The sequence below is a fragment of the Helianthus annuus genome, chromosome 7 (assembly GCF_002127325.2).
Source record: "Helianthus annuus cultivar XRQ/B chromosome 7, HanXRQr2.0-SUNRISE, whole genome shotgun sequence".
NCBI lineage: Eukaryota > Viridiplantae > Streptophyta > Magnoliopsida > Asterales > Asteraceae > Helianthus > Helianthus annuus.
In genome coordinates, this window is record NC_035439.2 from 16245691 (window position 1) to 16264014 (window position 18324).

Sequence of the window (18324 nt, forward strand, 5' to 3'; positions counted from 1 at the left end):
GTAGAGATGTGGATGCCCGAGGTGTTACTATGGGCGCAAAAGGTAGTAACCAATAAAAGATAAGGTTTTTTGAAAAAATATAGGCTAGTATATGTATATCGATAAAAAAAAGTGAGGGGAGACTGAGATTGTTTGGCCATCTGACGACGCCATGGAAATCTAAACTGACTTGGGATGAGCGGATTCGACATGATATGTAGATTTGCACCTCTTAAAAAACATGTTTGAGGATAAGACTTGGTTGAGACATAACATTAAGGAATTTTATGCAATATATACTACATATATGGAATATATGATATATTGTTGCATATATGTAATATACAGTTTTCATATGATACCTCCCCTATATATATATATGTATATATATATATATAGGGGATCCGTAAAATGAAAACCACCTCCAGTTGTAAGAACCATGAGAACTATACCGTACGGGGCGAGTTGGACCAAAATTTTTTTTCATAAACGTAGATGCGTGTATTGTAAACACATTTGTAAAAAAAAAATTCAAAAAAAAAAAATTGTCGTGTGTGCAGTTTTGAGCACCACAAGTTTGTGTTTACGGGTACCGTAAATTTTAAATAAAATTTATGGTACCCGTAAAAACAAACTTGTGGTGCTCAAAACTACACTCACAACATTTTTTTTTTTTTTTGAATTTTTTTACAAATGTGTTTATAATACACGCATCTACGTTTATGAAAATTTTTTTGGTCCAACTCGCCCCGGATCAAAAAGTTCTCATGGTTCTTACAACTGGAGGTGGTTTTCATTTTAGCGGTCCCCTATATATATATATATGCATATATAGGGGAGGGTTATCTTGAGAACACCCATTTTTGTGAGAACACTAACAACAATTTACATCCATAGATCATCCTAAATTAAGGGCTAAGATTAGAGATGTTAAATGAGGAGGAAACTTAAATTATTAAAAGACTAAAAGGGGCATTATTGTCAAAACACAAAACACAAAAACCCATCAAATTCTTTCTGTCAATATCTGTAACAAAAAAAAAACCTTCAATTTCAAAATTAAGAAGAATCAAACTTTCGATTAAAACAGAGGAATGCGAAGAATCAACATCTTCTGATTAGGATTCGATTTAGTTAATCCTCCAATTAGAACAATGCGATTTCACTCACTTGAAGAATCTAGAATCAACTGAAACGATTCACGTTTTTGCTCTTCTTCTCCAGGTCTGGTTTTTATTGTGATTTGGATCTGATTAATAGTTTAAAGTACGATTATTTGGATTCTGTTAGTTAAGTATAAAATTGCTAGGTTTGTTTTGACGTTCATGTGATTTTTAGTTATGTATGTGGAGAATTGGTGGAATTAGGGTTTCTATGACTGAATTTGAGTCAGAAATCGTTAGCTTTGTTTGGGAATTGATGTTAATTTTAGTTACGTATATGGAGAATTGGTGGAATCGGGTTTTCTATGACTGAATTGGACTCTAAAATTGTCAAGTTTGTTTGGACATTGATGTGATTTTTAGTTATCAGGTTCCGGATTTGATGTTAATCAATCACATGAAAATTGATTTTGAATAGTGATTGTTGATTAATCACGTGCCATCTTATGTTCACTAGATACAGCAACAGTATGGTTTCAATACAGAGTCTGATTTTGTTTAGTTGGGTTTTTACGACTCTTAGGGTCTTATCGTATTTTGAGTTTTTGTTTGAAATTGGTAGATAAAATAATAGGATTTTCACTTTAGTGTTATTAGTTTTCAGCATAATAAGTTGCAGTAGCAGTTTGCATTGTTGTGAAATGGGATTTTCATGGTGGATATTTGGGATTTACACTAAATAGTTATTGCTCAATATGATTTAAAATTTGATAACCCTTAATAAAAGTTTAGCGCATACAAACTTAACATCATAGATACAGATTTTGTAGATTTCAATCTAATCATTAAGATATCATGCTACCAATCATCATTGATTATAATGGGTAAAAAAATTGGTAAAGAAAAAAGTATATATCTAAAGGTTTACACATGTGTAAATCATGTTGGAATTTGTAGATGACTATATTTGGGGCAACAAATTTTAGCATATTCCTCAAAATAAATTAACATTATCTTAAAATCAGATTCAGATTCCTTCAAATATATCGCTCTCCCCTTGATCTTAAATTTTCTTTAATGCAGATTCTTTCAAGGTTAATGTGATCGAATACACAACCAGTGCTTTCAGGAGTCATCGTGAGAAAATCTAAAGCTTTGTGGTTGAACTCGGGTGCAATTTAGTTCATTGTAAAAAAAAGTGTTTACACATGTGTAAGTAAGATGCTTACACATGTGTAAACCATCTTAGTTAATATTATATTTGTGTAATTAAGCAACTTACACATGTGTACACAAGATGTTTACACATGTGTAAGTTGTTTACACATGTGTAAATCATCTTAGTTAATATATCATTTGTGTGAATAAGCAATTTACGCATGTGTAAGTGAGCAGTTTTGATCATTTACACATGTGTAAGTCAGCCGAATTATAGGTTTAGAGTAACAGTAAAAACAAATAGCTTAATAGTATTGTACATTTGTTACTTTGATTAGGCACATTTTAGAAAAAAAATGGTACATTCTACTGTTGGTTGGAAAATGACATAAAGAACTTTGAGAGGTCAACTGTGGAAGCCCTAAAAATGATGCGAAGATTGTACTTTGAAAAGTGAATATTCACCGAGAAGATGTGATCAAGAAGATATTGGAGTTTGAGAGGGACGAAAATGTAAAAAAAAAAAAAAAAAAAAAAGACTGGATGATATTATGGATTATGACTTGTTCCTGTGTTATCCATTAGCGTATATCAAGGATTACAACTTATGTTTTCATCTTATCATGGTTACCGTATATCAATGATTATGACTTGTTATGCAATTTAATATTTTTGATTATTTATAATACTATTTTGGTTTAACTTCACATTTTACATGTGTGTAATAAAGCTGCAAATGTGTATAAAATAAACAAACATAATGATCATGAACAAATTTACACATGTGTAATACAAATGGACATATAGTGATAGTAAAAAGTTTACACATGTGTAATTCAGATGCACAAGTGTAAAAGAGAATCAAATAAGTTACATTGAACAATTTTCAAATGTTCAAGACATATCACATAAGAATACATGTAATTTACACAAGAATAAAACAAACAACTTAAACATATGCAAAGCAGTTACACATTATGTAAAAAAGACCCAAATAGATGATAGAGGCCAGTTACACATGTGTAATTCATCTGCACATATGTAATACATGCATAGATATCTAACGGCGAATAGTTACACATGTGTAAAACTGATACAAATATGTGATAGTGAACAATTTACGCATATGTAATTCAACAACATATATTTAAAACAAACAAAGATACGTGACAATAGAATATGAACCAACTTAGTTTTTTAAGTGCATATTTCTGTCTTAAATGTAACCAAATTCATTGGATAAACAACCCATGAAAACGAAGGTTAGCATCATAAGAATACAATATTCACTCACACATTTGTAAAACATACACTTATGCATATGTATAATCAACTGTTACACATACATAAATGAATAGACACATAAAAATTCTTACATCACCATTAACATTCTCACTCGTCCGATGCAGCCTTACTTTTTCACTTAAACATCACTTACGTACGTATACGTACATGTCCTCATATCTTCCAGGTTTGAAATAGTCTTTTACAATAGTAGCACATGTCAAAAGTCTTTAAACACGACTATTGTCGATTAACATTTATAACTCTCGTTTGCCAGTGATCCTTTTTCATGCCCCACCAGTACCGATATAGTTTTTGACACCGACTAGTGACAATGAACATATTACACATGTGTCAAACCTATTACATAAGAATGAATGAATTTTAGTTAAAATAAAAATGGTTTGATGCAAACTATTACTTATATAAACAAAATTGGTTTAAAGTGACACAGATAATACCACATAATTTTGACTTAGACTCCACAGAACACTCTTAACCCTCCAACATGGAAATAGCAGTGAAACAAAGATTATTATCAAAGAAGAAACAAAACAATTTCTAGGATTATTTATTCTGATTATCTTCTATTCTTCAGATCGATTACATAAGAAACTAGATAAACCCATGTTGCTAATAGTTGAGATTAAATGGGAAAACTACTTGAAAAGCAAACTAAATACAACAGTATTTAAGTGTACCACTTTAATCTGATGGCTACCAAGACCAGTGAAGCTGAAGAGAACTAGACAAAAAGACAGAGCATACACATACAAAGTTCGGCCATAAAGCTAGATTTAGAAAAACATTTCGAATGAGCAACATGGGCTCAAGTTCTAATATCAACCATTTACTCAGCAAACCAAATGGGTCAAAAATGACATGTTTTAACTCTATAATGCCAGGCCCAGATGTGTGTAGACCACCTGCAGAAGTAGATCCACCAATCTGGTTGTTATTTTTTAATTAATCAAGAGGTAGAATAGAATATTTATCGACCTCTGTAACTCAGTCGTCTGTATGGGGCCCACACACCAAAACTGAATGTGGGATCCTATAATATTAGGTGTACCAATGTAGGACAACAGACTCTCGGAAGGATTCCCATCATTAATGATATACAAAGTCTATAACGAACAAACTTTGCAGCGAATTAAAATGTAACGGCAGAGCAGCGGATAGCATGTAATACCAAATATACAACTCGTTCTACTTGCCCGACGATTCCAAATCAGAATTAGGATACACTTTAAACGTTGCTTTAGCTAATATGATATTTAATTTATATAATGCTTTTGACCACCGGAACTACCTTTAAACTATGTAAAACACAAAACTCACTTTGGCATTTTAACAAACAGGTTATGTGCAATGAGAAATGATACAATAATTCCTTTTCATGCCCATATTTTATCCCTAAATTCAACAAAATCAGGACACTTAATGGAAAGATGAAATAGTGTAGATACCACACAAATGCCCAATTATCAGAGTTAGGGTTTTGGTAGTCGTCGCATCCAAGAAATTGGAAGAATCTGATGTTTCTCCATCTCTAGTGAACCGCAAAACTACAACTACCAATCTGCAAATCGAATCGGAGTAATGGATAAAATCGAACCAGTTCATCAGAGATCTAGGGAGGTCGTGATTGCACGCGAATTTTGAATCATGGATGCGCGTATTTTCCGGCGACTGAAACCAGGGGCGACAGTTTTAAGCTCCTAGCAAGCTGGGGGAATGGTGATTTTACTAGGTGGTCTAAATCATTGGGTTGTAGATTTACCAATTTAACCTTTTAATTAAAATTCCAAGAAATATAAATGTGTGGCTGGTAATTGTTCTCACTGTTCTCACAAAAGATGAGTGTTCTCATTTAAACTCTCCCCTATATATATATATATATATATATATATATATATATATATATATATATATATATATAGTGGGGATCCTACGGAAAGTGTGTTTTTCCTAAAAAGTGTAAAAAGTCATAAAACACAATAATTTCAGGCATAAAACACACCTAAAACTCACAAATAATAGAATGAATATTACTAAAACACCATATTCAAACTCTAATAGTCCATAAAAACTTCAAACACACCATCGTAGAACTACGAATATAAAACACACAATGCTAAACAACATAAAACACAATAATATTTGTCATTCCACAATCAGAGCCTTAACATCTAAAACACAACACAAAACCCACATACATGATGTTTTAGTAATCTTCATCATATTATTTGTGGGTTTTTGGTGTGTTTTATGGTTGACATTATGGTGTTTTATGACTTTTTACACTTTTTAGGAAATTTGGAATTTCTGGCCAACTCCTATCCTATATATATATATATATATATATATATATATATACATATATATATATAGTGTGAGGTTCATTGGGGAACACTTAAAAAGTGGGGAACAGCGGGGAACCGACTCAAACGAACTCCGATTGGACTCATTTCAGTTGCGTTGGAACCGGCTCGTCGAACCCTAACTAGGATCTTTTAACCCTGAACCCTAAATCATAACCCCTAAACCCTAAATATATTAGGGTTTGGCTTTTAGGGTTTTTCTTTAGGGTTTAGCTTTAGGGTTTAGCTTTAGGGTTTAGATTTAGTGTTTAGGGTTTAGCTTTAGGGTTTAGGGTTTAGCTTTAGGGTTTAGCTTTATGGTTTAGCTTAGGGTTTAGCCTTTAGGGTTTAGTTTTTAGGGTTTATAGTTTAGATTGTACGGTTTATCTTAGGTTTTAGCCTTATTTTTTTAGCTTTAGGGTTTAGAGTTTAGGAGTTAGGATTTAGGGTTTAGGGTTAAAAGATCTTAGTTAGGGTTCGACGAGCCGGTTCCAACGCCGCTGGAATGAGTCCAATCGGAGTTCGTTTGAGCCGGTTCCCCGCTGTTCCCCAATTTTTAAGTGTTCCCCAATGAACCTTCCCCTATATATATATACATATATATATATATGTATGTATATATATATATATGTATATTAGAAACTAAATAAAAGTAATGTGATAACATATCCGGTTAGGCTCACGAGTCTAAACCAGCTCAATAAGTGAAACTTGGGCTCAAGCTCGTTTATTTAATAAGTTGGATTCAATTGATGCTCGAGCTATTGCTCATGCTTGTTTAAGCTCGAAATAATTCAATATTTTTCTGAGCCAATCTTGAGTAACTCACGAGCGATTAAGCTAGTTTACACTCCTATTTGTAAGTCTCGTAAAGAGTAATGTACGACAATCTGATGAACTATTGGAAGGAACTCCCATCTCCTATCTATACATAAGCTAGCCAAGTGTGGTCGACTGTCACTGCAATAATATGGTTTTTTATCCCAACAGTTGGAGAGGTTCAACTGCTTAACCCGTGAGTTGAATATTTATAAATGAGAGTGCAAGAATAAGATCTACTCAACAAGTTTCCAATATGGGTATGATAACAAAGACAAAGCATCTCTGAGAACTCACTTTGCTAAATTACATGGTGAGTTGGACACTTCGAACTTGCGGTGCACAATTGATTTCTTTTATAGGCATTATATAGTTCTTAACTGTAACCTTCGAAAAGAAGGAGTTCTGTAATTCAAATTCACATAACCTATATTTCTTTTAAATGCATTCTATAGTTCTTAACTATAAGTTATAACCTTCAAAGAAAAAGTTCTTAAATTCAAAATGACATAACTTATATTTCTTTTATATCCATTCTATATAGCTCTTAACTCTAACCTTCTAAAACAAAGAGTTAATAAATCCAAAATCAAGTGGTACATCAGCCAGATGAGCAGGGAAATCCATAGAGGGTGAGCTTCCCCACTCTGTGAACAAATTCGATTCAGAGGTAACTGGGGAGATAGAGTATGGTGAATAAACATGCAATAATTCTTCACTGTATTGATTTGGAAAATGAACATGGTGGTGATCTTCAATGAGTCCAAATGATGTTAAAGATGGAACAGCATTTCCACCCTCTAACCCTTTGCCTCTACATACTCTAACTTGATGTTCCCATGTTTGGGACCCTTTTCTGAGACCAAGCAAGAAAAAATAAATTTACAACTTGTACAACATTCACGCAACATGCAATGTGATGGGAAAGTAAACGAATTTCAAAATACCTCTTTTTGGAAATAATGTTTTCGCCCTGATGACTAGAAAAGGGTTGGTCGAACTTGAATTCTTCACTTCCTGGGCTCCCAAAGGATATCGGTGATTCGAGCAGGTTTGGTGCTGGAAGGGCAGGTGGCGGAGGCTGCCCGGCAGAGTGTCCCGATTGGAGAACGAAAAGAGCGTTCTCATAGGAAGATAAGATCTTTTGAATCAAGAAGTCTCTTACTTCAGGTGAATGCAGATTAACCCTTAGCTGGTTAGCCATTTGTAGCCCTTGAGTTAGCTCATGAATGACTGTCTTCTCTTCATAAACGCAAGCACTGCCCATATTGATATTTTGGATATAATTCGAGACGCTGGGGCTACAAAGTGAAGTGGAGATAGAAGCAGGATGGTGCAAGTATAATGAAAGGAAGGAGGGGCTATATATAGGAAGTTTGAATGATTAGTTGGATAGTCAAAGGTTGACTAAAGAAACCGAGTGAGGGTTTTAGTTTCCAACGTGGACTTGCCTTTGGTCAAACAGTGAGCTTAATAGTTAATACCGTACGTTGCTGTAATCAGTTTTGTTTGCATATTAGTATTACAGGCTTCTGGGTGCTTGCTACAAGTCTACTTTTGATAATATAATAACATTTCTACGCTATTTTAAGCAAAAAATACTTTAAATTGGGCCACATCCTCGTCATACTTAATTTATACATAACAACACGTTCGTGATATTCATAACAAACGAAAAAAAACGTATGTAAATTGAGCAAATTATAAAATTTTCCTAGAATTTATAACATTTCAATTACATGTTGGGTGTGTGTTAAATTATTTAATTCAAACACGGCTTGTCTAACCAATACACATTTAAAATTGATCAGCAAGCTGGACACCGGCGTGTTTAATCCATTTATCAAATGAATTGCCATGTGCCGGGGTAATTATGTTGTAAATAGGGTTCTTCAAATTGTTCGGCGTTTGACGCTCGTTCGAAAGATGCTCGGAATTTGCTCGTTCAATTCAGCTTGATTGAAAAAATGATCGGTTCGGTTTGTAAACCAACCGAGCACGAGAAAAGGTCCGCCCAGTTCGGTTCGGCTTAGTTGGCTCGATTTATATATATATATATATATATATATATATATATATATATATATATATATATATATATATATATATATATATATATATATATATAGTGTGAGGTTCATTGGGGAACACTTAAAAAGTGGGGAACAGCGGGGAACCGACTCAAACGAACTCCGATTGGACTCATTTCAGTTGCGTTGGAACCGGCTCGTCGAACCCTAACTAGGATCTTTTAACCCTGAACCCTAAATCATAACCCCTAAACCCTAAGAGTTTAAGATCTTAGTTCGCAAATACATTAGTGCTCACTCTAGAACCCCACCCTATGTATATATATATATACATATACATTATATATATACATATATATATACATATATATATATGTATATATATATAGGGGAAGGTTCATTGGGGAACACTTAAAAATTGGGGAACAGCGGGGAACCGGCTCAAACGAACTCCGATTGGACTCATTCCAGCGGCGTTGGAACCGGCTCGTCGAACCCTAACTAAGATCTTTTAACCCTAAACCCTAAATCCTAACTCTTAAACTCTAAACCCTAAAGCTAAAAAAATAAGGCTAAAACCTAAGATAAACCGTACAATCTAAACTATAAACCCTAAAAACTAAACCCTAAAGGCTAAACCCTAAGCTAAACCCTAAAGCTAAACCCTAAAGCTAAACCCTAAACCCTAAAGCTAAACCCTAAACACTAAATCTAAACCCTAAAGCTAAACCCTAAAGCTAAACCCTAAAGAAAAACCCTAAAAGCCAAACCCTAATATATTTAGGGTTTAGGGGTTATGATTTAGGGTTCAGGGTTAAAAGATCCTAGTTAGGGTTCGACGAGCCGGTTCCAACGCAACTGAAATGAGTCCAATCGGAGTTCGTTTGAGTCGGTTCCCCGCTGTTCCCCATTTTTTAAGTGTTCCCCAATGAACCTCACACTATATATATATATATATATATATATATATATATATATATATATATATAGGGAGCCGCTAAAATGAAAACCACCCCCAGTTGTAAGAACCGCGAAAACCATTCTCCACCAATAAGATAATGACACCCAAAAAGGTAATATAGTCATTTAATAAAAACTATCAAATCCATTCTCTCTCCTCTTTAAATATTCTGACTAACATTACATTGAGATAAGCACTATCCTTTTTCATCTTTCACTCATTCTTCTCTCTCTCTTTCTAAATAACCAGACCACCACCATTTACATAAAGTTCTCAAGCCTCTCTCTTTCTTAAAAATCCATGATTTTTGAAACCAAAGATATCCGATGGTGAGGATTTAACGGTGACAGTGGGTTTTGACGGCGGACCTTCGGTGGCACGGCCTCCAGCGATGAGAGGGAGAGAGGAAGCTGTAGAGAGAGAGAGAGAGTTAGACGAGAGAGAGAGAGAACAGTGAAAGAAAGGAGCCGACCACCCTATTATGGTGGCACGGCGGCTGACAAGCGACGAAGCCGTCACTCCGGCAGTCCAATAACGTCGATGTCTGCGGTGGTGGTGTTTTTCCTTTGTTTCTAAATCACTGATTCCTCTCAAAGTGTCCCGATCTCTGATTTGGTTGGCAGCGGTGGTTCTAACAGTGGGTTGTTGGCTGGTGGAGGGCCGGCGGCAGCGCCGCCGTGAGCGGCGGAGGTCCCGGTCTTATCCCGCCGTGAGCTGGGAGACGAGTGATTGGTAGTACACCTTTCAAATATATGCAGATCTGTTCAAGGAATGGTGATCCGTTCGTAAATGATGTTTCCCAGATTCGTTGAAGATGATGATGATTTGATGGTGGGTGCCACCCCTGTTTTGCCGGCGACCACCCCTGTTGTCGGCTACCCCCAAACACCACACCTTTTTGGCTGATTTTGAGGGGGTTGAGTTTTGGGGGTTTGATGCTCTGGTCGACTTGAATGGTTTGGTATGTTGTTTTTGATTTTTGTTTTGATTTGGTATGTTTGGTGTTTTTGATCTATGTGTTTTTGAATGTTTGAATGTATGAAGTACAGTGATGTTTGCTGGGTTTTTTGCTGGGTGATTTTTGAATGTTTGAATCTGTGGGTGTTGTTGGGTTTTGCTGGTGCTTTGTTGGTATTTTTGTCGAACAGTGAACTATGTAGGTTGTGATCCGTTTTAGATTGGGGCGATGATGATGAAAAAAAAACCCGCATATTTTGATGACGATGGCGCGGCAAAAACGGCGGAGGGTAGGTTTTTGAACCTGCAACCCCACTTTGTAGCCTCTGATTATCGGAAAATCTGAGCCAAAACTTCGTTTTTTTTTTCAAGAATCCACTCGTTCTTTTGATTTTTGTTTGTTGGTTTTTTTTAGGGGTCGATGATGATAGCAAACTATCTGAGACACCCCCCGAGTGTGCGATTTTCTGTTGCGTTCGGTTTTGCGTAGAAACATTTTTGTAAAAAAAAAATTAAACCGTAAACTTGTTAACGTAAACCGTAAACTTTTTATTGTAAAACGTAAAAACGTGAAGCGTAAAAAGTGTTACATAAATTTTTTCGTAAGTTTTACGTAAAACGTAAAACGTAAAAAGTTTTACGTAAAATGTAATTTTTTTCGTAAAACGTAAAAAGTTTTACGTAAAACGTAAATTTTTTTCGTAAAACGTAAAATTTTTTTCGTAAAACGTAAAAAGTTTTAGGTAAAACGTAAAACATAAAGTTTTTTTAGTAAAACGTAAAAAGTTACGTAAATGTCATTTAAAAACCGGCGCGTAAAACGTAAAAACGTAAAAAACGTTAACGTAGAAAACCGACGTGTAAAACGTAAAAAAACGTTAACGTAAAAAACCGGCGCCTAAAACGTAAAAAAACGTTAACGTAAAAAAACGAGACGTAAAACCTAAATAACGTTAACGTAAAAAAACGGCGCGTTGAAAAAATGACGCGTGAAAAAGCCGGGCGTTAAAACGGCGCGTCAAAAAACGAGGCGTGAAAAAGCCGGGTGTAAAAACGACGCGTTGAAAAAACGACGCGTGAATAAGTCGGGCGTAAAAAACGGCGCGTTAAAAAAACGGTGCTTGAAAAAACGGCGCGTTAAAAAACGTCGAAAAAACGGCGCGTAAAAAACGTGTAAAAACGGCGCGTTAAAAAACGCCGATTGAGAAAAACGACGCCTTAAAAAAACGGCGTGTAAAAAACGGCGCGTAAAAAACAACGATTGAAAAACGGCGCGTAAAAAACGACGCGTTAAAAAACCGCGTTAAAAACGACGCGTCAAAAAACGTAAAACGTAAAAAGTTTAACGTAAAACTTAAATTGTAAAAAGTATAAAAATCTTTTAAAAAAATCTGAATTCAAAATTGTTTTTAATAAAGAAATTATGTTTAAAAAATAAAAGTATTAAAAAGCAATTAATGAATAAGACAAAAAGAAAATTAAATATAATATATATAAAAAGACAAAAAAGTAATTTTAATTAAATACCCTTTTCAATTAAAATATTAAAGATATAATAATAAGAAAAAAACTACTTTATATTATTTTTAAATACTTTTAATCTCATCCATCCATTATTTTGATCTAATGGCTAGAAAGTGGTTCGCGCAGTTCTTACAACTGGAGGTGGTTTTTATTTTAGCGGTCCCATATATATATATATATATATATATATATATATATATATATATATATATATATATAGGGAGCCGCTAAAATAGAAACCACCTCTAGTTGTAAGAACCGCTAGAACCACTCTCAACCAATCAGAATATGACAACCCAAAGGGTATTATGGTCATTTACCCCAAATGTTATTTCCCACCTCTCTCTCCTCATTTATTGTTGTCAGTAGTCTCTCTCCACCTTTTTATAAATCCATCTCTTTCTCTCCTCAACCTACACTTCCTAAAAAAAGTTGAATGCCCATTTCTCTCTCTCCCAAAGCTCCGTTCACCACCTCCTCCGCCCCTGTTCCCCTTCCTTCTCCGGCCACAACTCTGGCGGAGCTAACAACATCTGCGGTAAAACCTTGGGGGGGGGGGTTTGCTCAGATCTGATAAAACCTTGGTCGCCGTCGCCTCCGTCTCATCCGCCATCGTCACCGTCTCCTCCGCCACCATTCAGCACCATCTCTCCGGTCACTCTTTTGAAGCCTTGCTGGGTTTTTTTTGGTATGTTGGGGGTTGATTGGGTTTGGGGTTTCTTTGATTCTGATTATGTTGGTTTAGTATTCTTTGATTCTTTGATTCTGATTATGTTGGTTTGGGATTCTTTATTTGTGTTTTTTGATTTAGGTGGTTTTCTGTTGCATAAAGTGTCCATGTTTTGCATATGGTGATTCTGGTGGGTTTTGTGTTTTGCATAATGTGACCCTCAAATGTTTGATCGGATGTTAGGGGGTGGTTGGTCGGCGGCGGAAGACGGTGGTGGGAGGTGGTTGGTCGGCGGTGGTGGCGACGAATGATGGTGGTGCGACTGTGATACTGACGGGTGGTGTTCTTGAATTTTGGGTTTTTGTGATTCTTGATTGGGGTTCTTTGATTGTGGTGGGAGGTGGTTGGTGTTCTTGATTGGGGTTCTTTGATTCCAAAAGTTTGGGTTTTTTTTCTGCTTGAAGTTTGGTGGGTTTTGATTATTTTGGTGGGTTTGTAAAAAATAGTGGTTGAAGTGGGTTTGATCTGTTGAGGGTTTTGATTTGTGATCTTTGAATCTTTGGGTTTTAATACGATCGATTGGGTGGCGATGATGAAAAAAAAGAAAAAAAAAACGTAGATTTTGATGACGATGGTGCGGCAAGGACGGCGGAGGGTAGGTTTTTTGAACCTGCAACCCCACTTTTGCAGCCTCTTGATTATCGGATAATCTGAGCCAAACCCTGTTTTTTGTTTCGATGTTGTTGGTTTTTTATGTTTTCCCCCCTAGTCGATGATGATAACAATATATCCGAGACACCTCCTAAGTTTGCGATTTCTGGGTGCATTCGTTTTTGCGTAAAAAAGTTTTGGTAAAAAACAAAACTTAAACCGTAAACTTTTTAATGTAAACCGTAAACTTTTTAACATAAAATGTAAAAAGTTTTACGTAAAATGTAAAGATTTTAACGTAAAACGTAAAAATTTTTACGTAAAACGTAAAAAGTTTAACGTAAAACTTAAAACGTAAAAAGTTTAAAAAGTTGAACGTAAAACGTAAAAGTGTAAAAACGGCGCGTTAAAAAAACGTTTAAAAACGGCGCGTTAAAACGACGTGTAAAAAAACGGCCCGTTAAAAAAACGTGTAAAAAACGACGCTTGAAAAACGGAGCTTAAAAAACGGCGCGTTGAAAAAATGACGCTTGAAAAAGCCCGGCGTAAAAACGGCGCGTAAAAAAAATGACGCTTGAAAAAGCCCGGCGTAAAAACGGCGCGTTAAAAAAAAACGACACTTGAAAAAGCTCGGCGTGCAAAAACCGGCGCGCAAAAAATAAATTGTTTTGTTAAAAAATATGAATTTTGAAAATGGTTTTTAATAAAAAAAATTCTGATTAAAAAATAAAAAATAATATAATAAAACAAAAAAGTAATAAAAAATAATAAAGACTAAAAGACAAAAAAATTAATTTTACTAAATTACCCTTTTGAATTAAAATATTAAAGACATAATAAGACAAAAACTATTTAATATTAATATTAACTACTTTTAATCTCATCCATCTATCCATCCTCTTGATCTAATGGCTAGAAAGTGGTTCTCGCGGTTCTTACAACTGCAAGTGGCTTTCATTTAACGGTCACAATATATATATATATTTGTGCGTGTATCATTTAAAATGAAATGACTAGAGATCGACATCAACAATGTTTGGTCCAAGATCTAAATTGTAACACCCCGTGTTACGGGAGTCAAAGTCAAAGTCAAGATTGAAGTCAAAGTAAGAAAAGATTGCTAATTGCGATCTGTCACTCCTTACTTAGTTACTGGTTTGACTTCTTTGACTTGTAATTGAATCTTTTTACTTAATCGCTTTAGTTGTATTATGTGGAGTATCTGTTAATAATCGAGATTTAATCGATGTTTATCGCATGTTTTATCGCTTTACCGGTAATCGCATCGCAATCGCGCTCGCGCCATTGATTGATAGATTCTGAATATTGTTTTACGTGTGTGTTACTTATGTGCTACTTGTGCATATTTACTTTATGTTTGTGGTGATTAATCGAAACGCAATCGCAACTCTATCGCAACGCAACTTAATCGCAAATGCTAAACGCAAGTTATTTATACTGATTGTATGTTAGATATAGTATTTGTGTGTTTATTATTAATCTATCGCATCGCAACCTGACTTAAACACATCGCAACGCTCAACACGCGAAACGAATCACCGAAACTCAAACTCGTCGGACATTTCAAGCGAATGGCCAACCAATCGAATGGCCATCCGATCAGCGCCATTCTATCCGACACTCTCCACCCTATTCGACACTTATGCACCTTTCTCTTTTTGGCAACCTATAAATACCCTCCTGTCACATCATTTGTGATGTGACAGCTTTCTCACTCGACCAGCTCGCTCAAGGCCTTCTTTCTCTCGATTTCTCACGATTCTTGTAAGTTTTCAACCTAAATCTTGTACTTCTATGATCTACACACACTTCTTCATCATTTTCACCTTTGAATCTTTACTTTTAACCGTGAAATCAACGGATTTGAGGTGTTCTAGGGTGATGTCATCATGGGGTTCTTATGAACTTCAAGTTTTGACCTCATTCCACCAAGAATAACTCAGATCTGAAGGATTTCCACATGATTAAACATGATTTTCGCATAGATCTAAACGTTTTCATGGTTAAAGGATTGAAAGATGGTTTTCTAACTTTTCTTTCAACTCTTTTACACTTAATTCAATTAGAACCGATAGAATCGGAGCTCGTTCTGGTCTTCAACTCATTCTTAGTGAAGCATCGGTTTGAGATCTGGATCCTATCAATGAGACAACCAATTTCGGGATAAGCATGAACGACCGTCAAGGAACAGTCAACTGATCGGACCAGGGTGAATCCTGTTTGATCGAACGACTTGGGACTTGACGAAGTTCCGTTGTTTAGAACGTTGTCATACCGTCTTAAGCAAACTACAAAACCTTCAAAAATAATCAAGTTCAAGACAATCGGGATCGTTGGGACGGATTGCCGCCCGATCGAATAGCCATCCGATCGGATTGCCATCCGACCGAACTGCTATCCGATCGGATTGCACTTGATTCCACACTTAAACATTTTTCCAACTTGCGAAGCTCTGAACGTCGAACGGAATGTCGCCCGATCAGATAGCCATCCGATCGAATGACCATCCGATCATCTGACTTTTGGAACTTCGACACTTAACCATTTTCACAACATTCAAAGAACATCAGTTTCTAACGGATTGCTATCCGATCGAGTGACAATCCTGCTGTGAACTTGTTCTCACTAAGTGTCCTGCCAATCGGATCGCTATCCGATCGATCGAACGACCGTTTAATCGATCGACCGTTCGATCGATCGACCTTTCGATCGATCGACCTTTCGATCGATCGACCTGAAGGGTAGAGATACTTCTCTGTTTTCAAAATGCTACAACAAAAACTTCAAAGCCATCATACACAAACACATCCTTACCAAACGAATGTCAATCCAATCGAATGGCCATCCGATCGGATGACCATCCGAACGGATTGACATCCGATCGAATGGCCAACCGATCGGATAGCCACTCGACACTTAGTCACTTTTCACCGTTTAACATGCCGCTCATCGTTTATAGTATCAACCTTGTATGCTCAGCTTTACACTATGTGTATTGACCTCTATTTTAACGTATGTGACAGGTGCTTAGGATGTTGTGCTTTATCTGCTTGTGGAATCAAGTAGGAATGAGAGCCTAGAAACAAAGACAATTTATTTACTTATTTAAATCTGAGTTGTCGGAACATGTTATTTGTCTCAGAGATATCCATGTCTGTAAGAATTGAATTATTTGTTGGGTTATGGTATGGGACATAATATTAACTATCCGGTAATTTAGTTGTTATGGAATTTCTTCTGGACAATCTGTTTCGCTCAGTGCCATGCCCCGATGCTTCCGCCATCGGTTGGGGTGTGACACAAATAGAGCTCATTTAAGTAATTAGTATTGAAAGCCAATACCAATAGTCCATTGTTCAATACTTAAATGTTCATTTGTGTAATTGAGTCAAAATTTCAGATACTAAAATGTGAAGCATCGATCAATACTCAAGTCTCAAGCCTCCATTCGATTTAGAATTACAAGACCTTAATTCAAACCATGGTTGTAAAAGTCCCGCCCAGGCTCCGAGTACTCTCTGAGTACTCGCTACAAGGTAGGCTGCCTGATAATGCACTTTGGGTGATAAGTGCATGCCTTCCAATTGTTAGGGTCTTTACTGTACATGTCTTGAAACTTAGTCCAAGGTTTATCCTTGGACAATTTGTCCAAGTTTTTGTCTAGACTTTTGTCAGGGGTTTGTGTTTAGGCAAAAGTCAGGGTTTTTGTGTAGATTGTTTTGTCCGGGCTTCTAGTATGTCATGGAGTCCGTGGTTTGTCTTGTATGGGCTTTGGGCCCTTGTCTCCGGACAATGTGTTGTCCGGAGTTTGTCTTGTATATATACCTTTATGTGGAATAGACAAGATGGCGATTCTGGTTTGAAATTCTGTGCACCTTTCTAACCCTAATTATTGTGTGTGTGTTTTGTCTGGCGGCTACTGTGTGTGACGTCATCCATCTTTCTCATCAAGAATACTCTGTGTATTCTTGATTTCTCTCACAGATCTTTGCATTCTAGTGTTTCATCTACAGTGGTTGATCATCAGGTGGATTCCGCACACCTGTTGGTTGCATTAGCTGAGTGAGATCTTGGATTTGGAGGAGAGTTGAATGTTTGAGTTAATTTTGAGCTTTGTTGGTTAAAATCTTGCTTGGATGTGTTTTGAATATACTTGATTAGGTAAAACATTTTGCTTGTTTGAGTGTAGTTTTAGTGGAGTCTTTGTGATGTTCTTGGCGGGTATCTTTTGGGTATAAGGAAGAAGATGAAAGAAATTTGAAATATCGCTTTTTGATCTTCAAAAGTTTGTGAAGTTTGTTGTTTGAATATCGGAGAAATGGCCTGTTTGTTTCTGTAAGTTCGGTAATGAATCAAGTTATTTTGATGAGGATATTCAAATTTTATCGCCGTTAACAGGTCCGTTTTTTTTTGTTTGATAAAAATCGTTTTGTTTCAAGGTAAACAACAAGTCCGGGCTTTTGTTTTGATAAAAAAAAATTTTGTTCCGAGTTTTCAACAGGTTCGGTAAACAACAGGTCAGAGTCTTGAATGTTATGAATTTTAAGAAACAGTTCCGAGTTTTGAGATTTAAGTCAGTTCCGAGTTTTAATCTTGAATGTTATGAATTTTAAGAAACAGTTCCGAGTTTTGAGTTTTTAAGTCAGTTCCGAGTTTTAATCTTGAATGTTATGAATTTTAATAAACAGTTCCGAGTTTTGAGTTTTAAAGTCAGTTCCGAGTTTTAATCTTGAATGTTATGAATTTTAAGAAACAATTCCGAGTTTTGAGTTTTTAGTTCAGTATCCGAGTTTGGTTGACAGAT

At 35.8% G+C, this 18324-nt stretch overlaps 1 protein-coding gene across 1 annotated transcript; it reads right to left on the reverse strand.

Moving 5' to 3' along the window:
• Window positions 1–7183: 7183 nt before the first annotated feature.
• On the reverse strand, window positions 7184–8038 carry LOC110868002 (probable WRKY transcription factor 41). The gene is made up of 2 exons (XM_022117081.2): window positions 7654–8038; window positions 7184–7562 (listed from the first exon to the last, which is right to left on the reverse strand). The coding sequence occupies exons 1-2, from the start codon at window positions 7971–7973 to the stop codon at window positions 7268–7270; spliced, it is 615 nt and encodes a 204-aa protein (XP_021972773.1). The 5' UTR covers window positions 7974–8038; the 3' UTR covers window positions 7184–7267.
• Between the last annotated feature and the right edge of the window lie 10286 nt (window positions 8039–18324).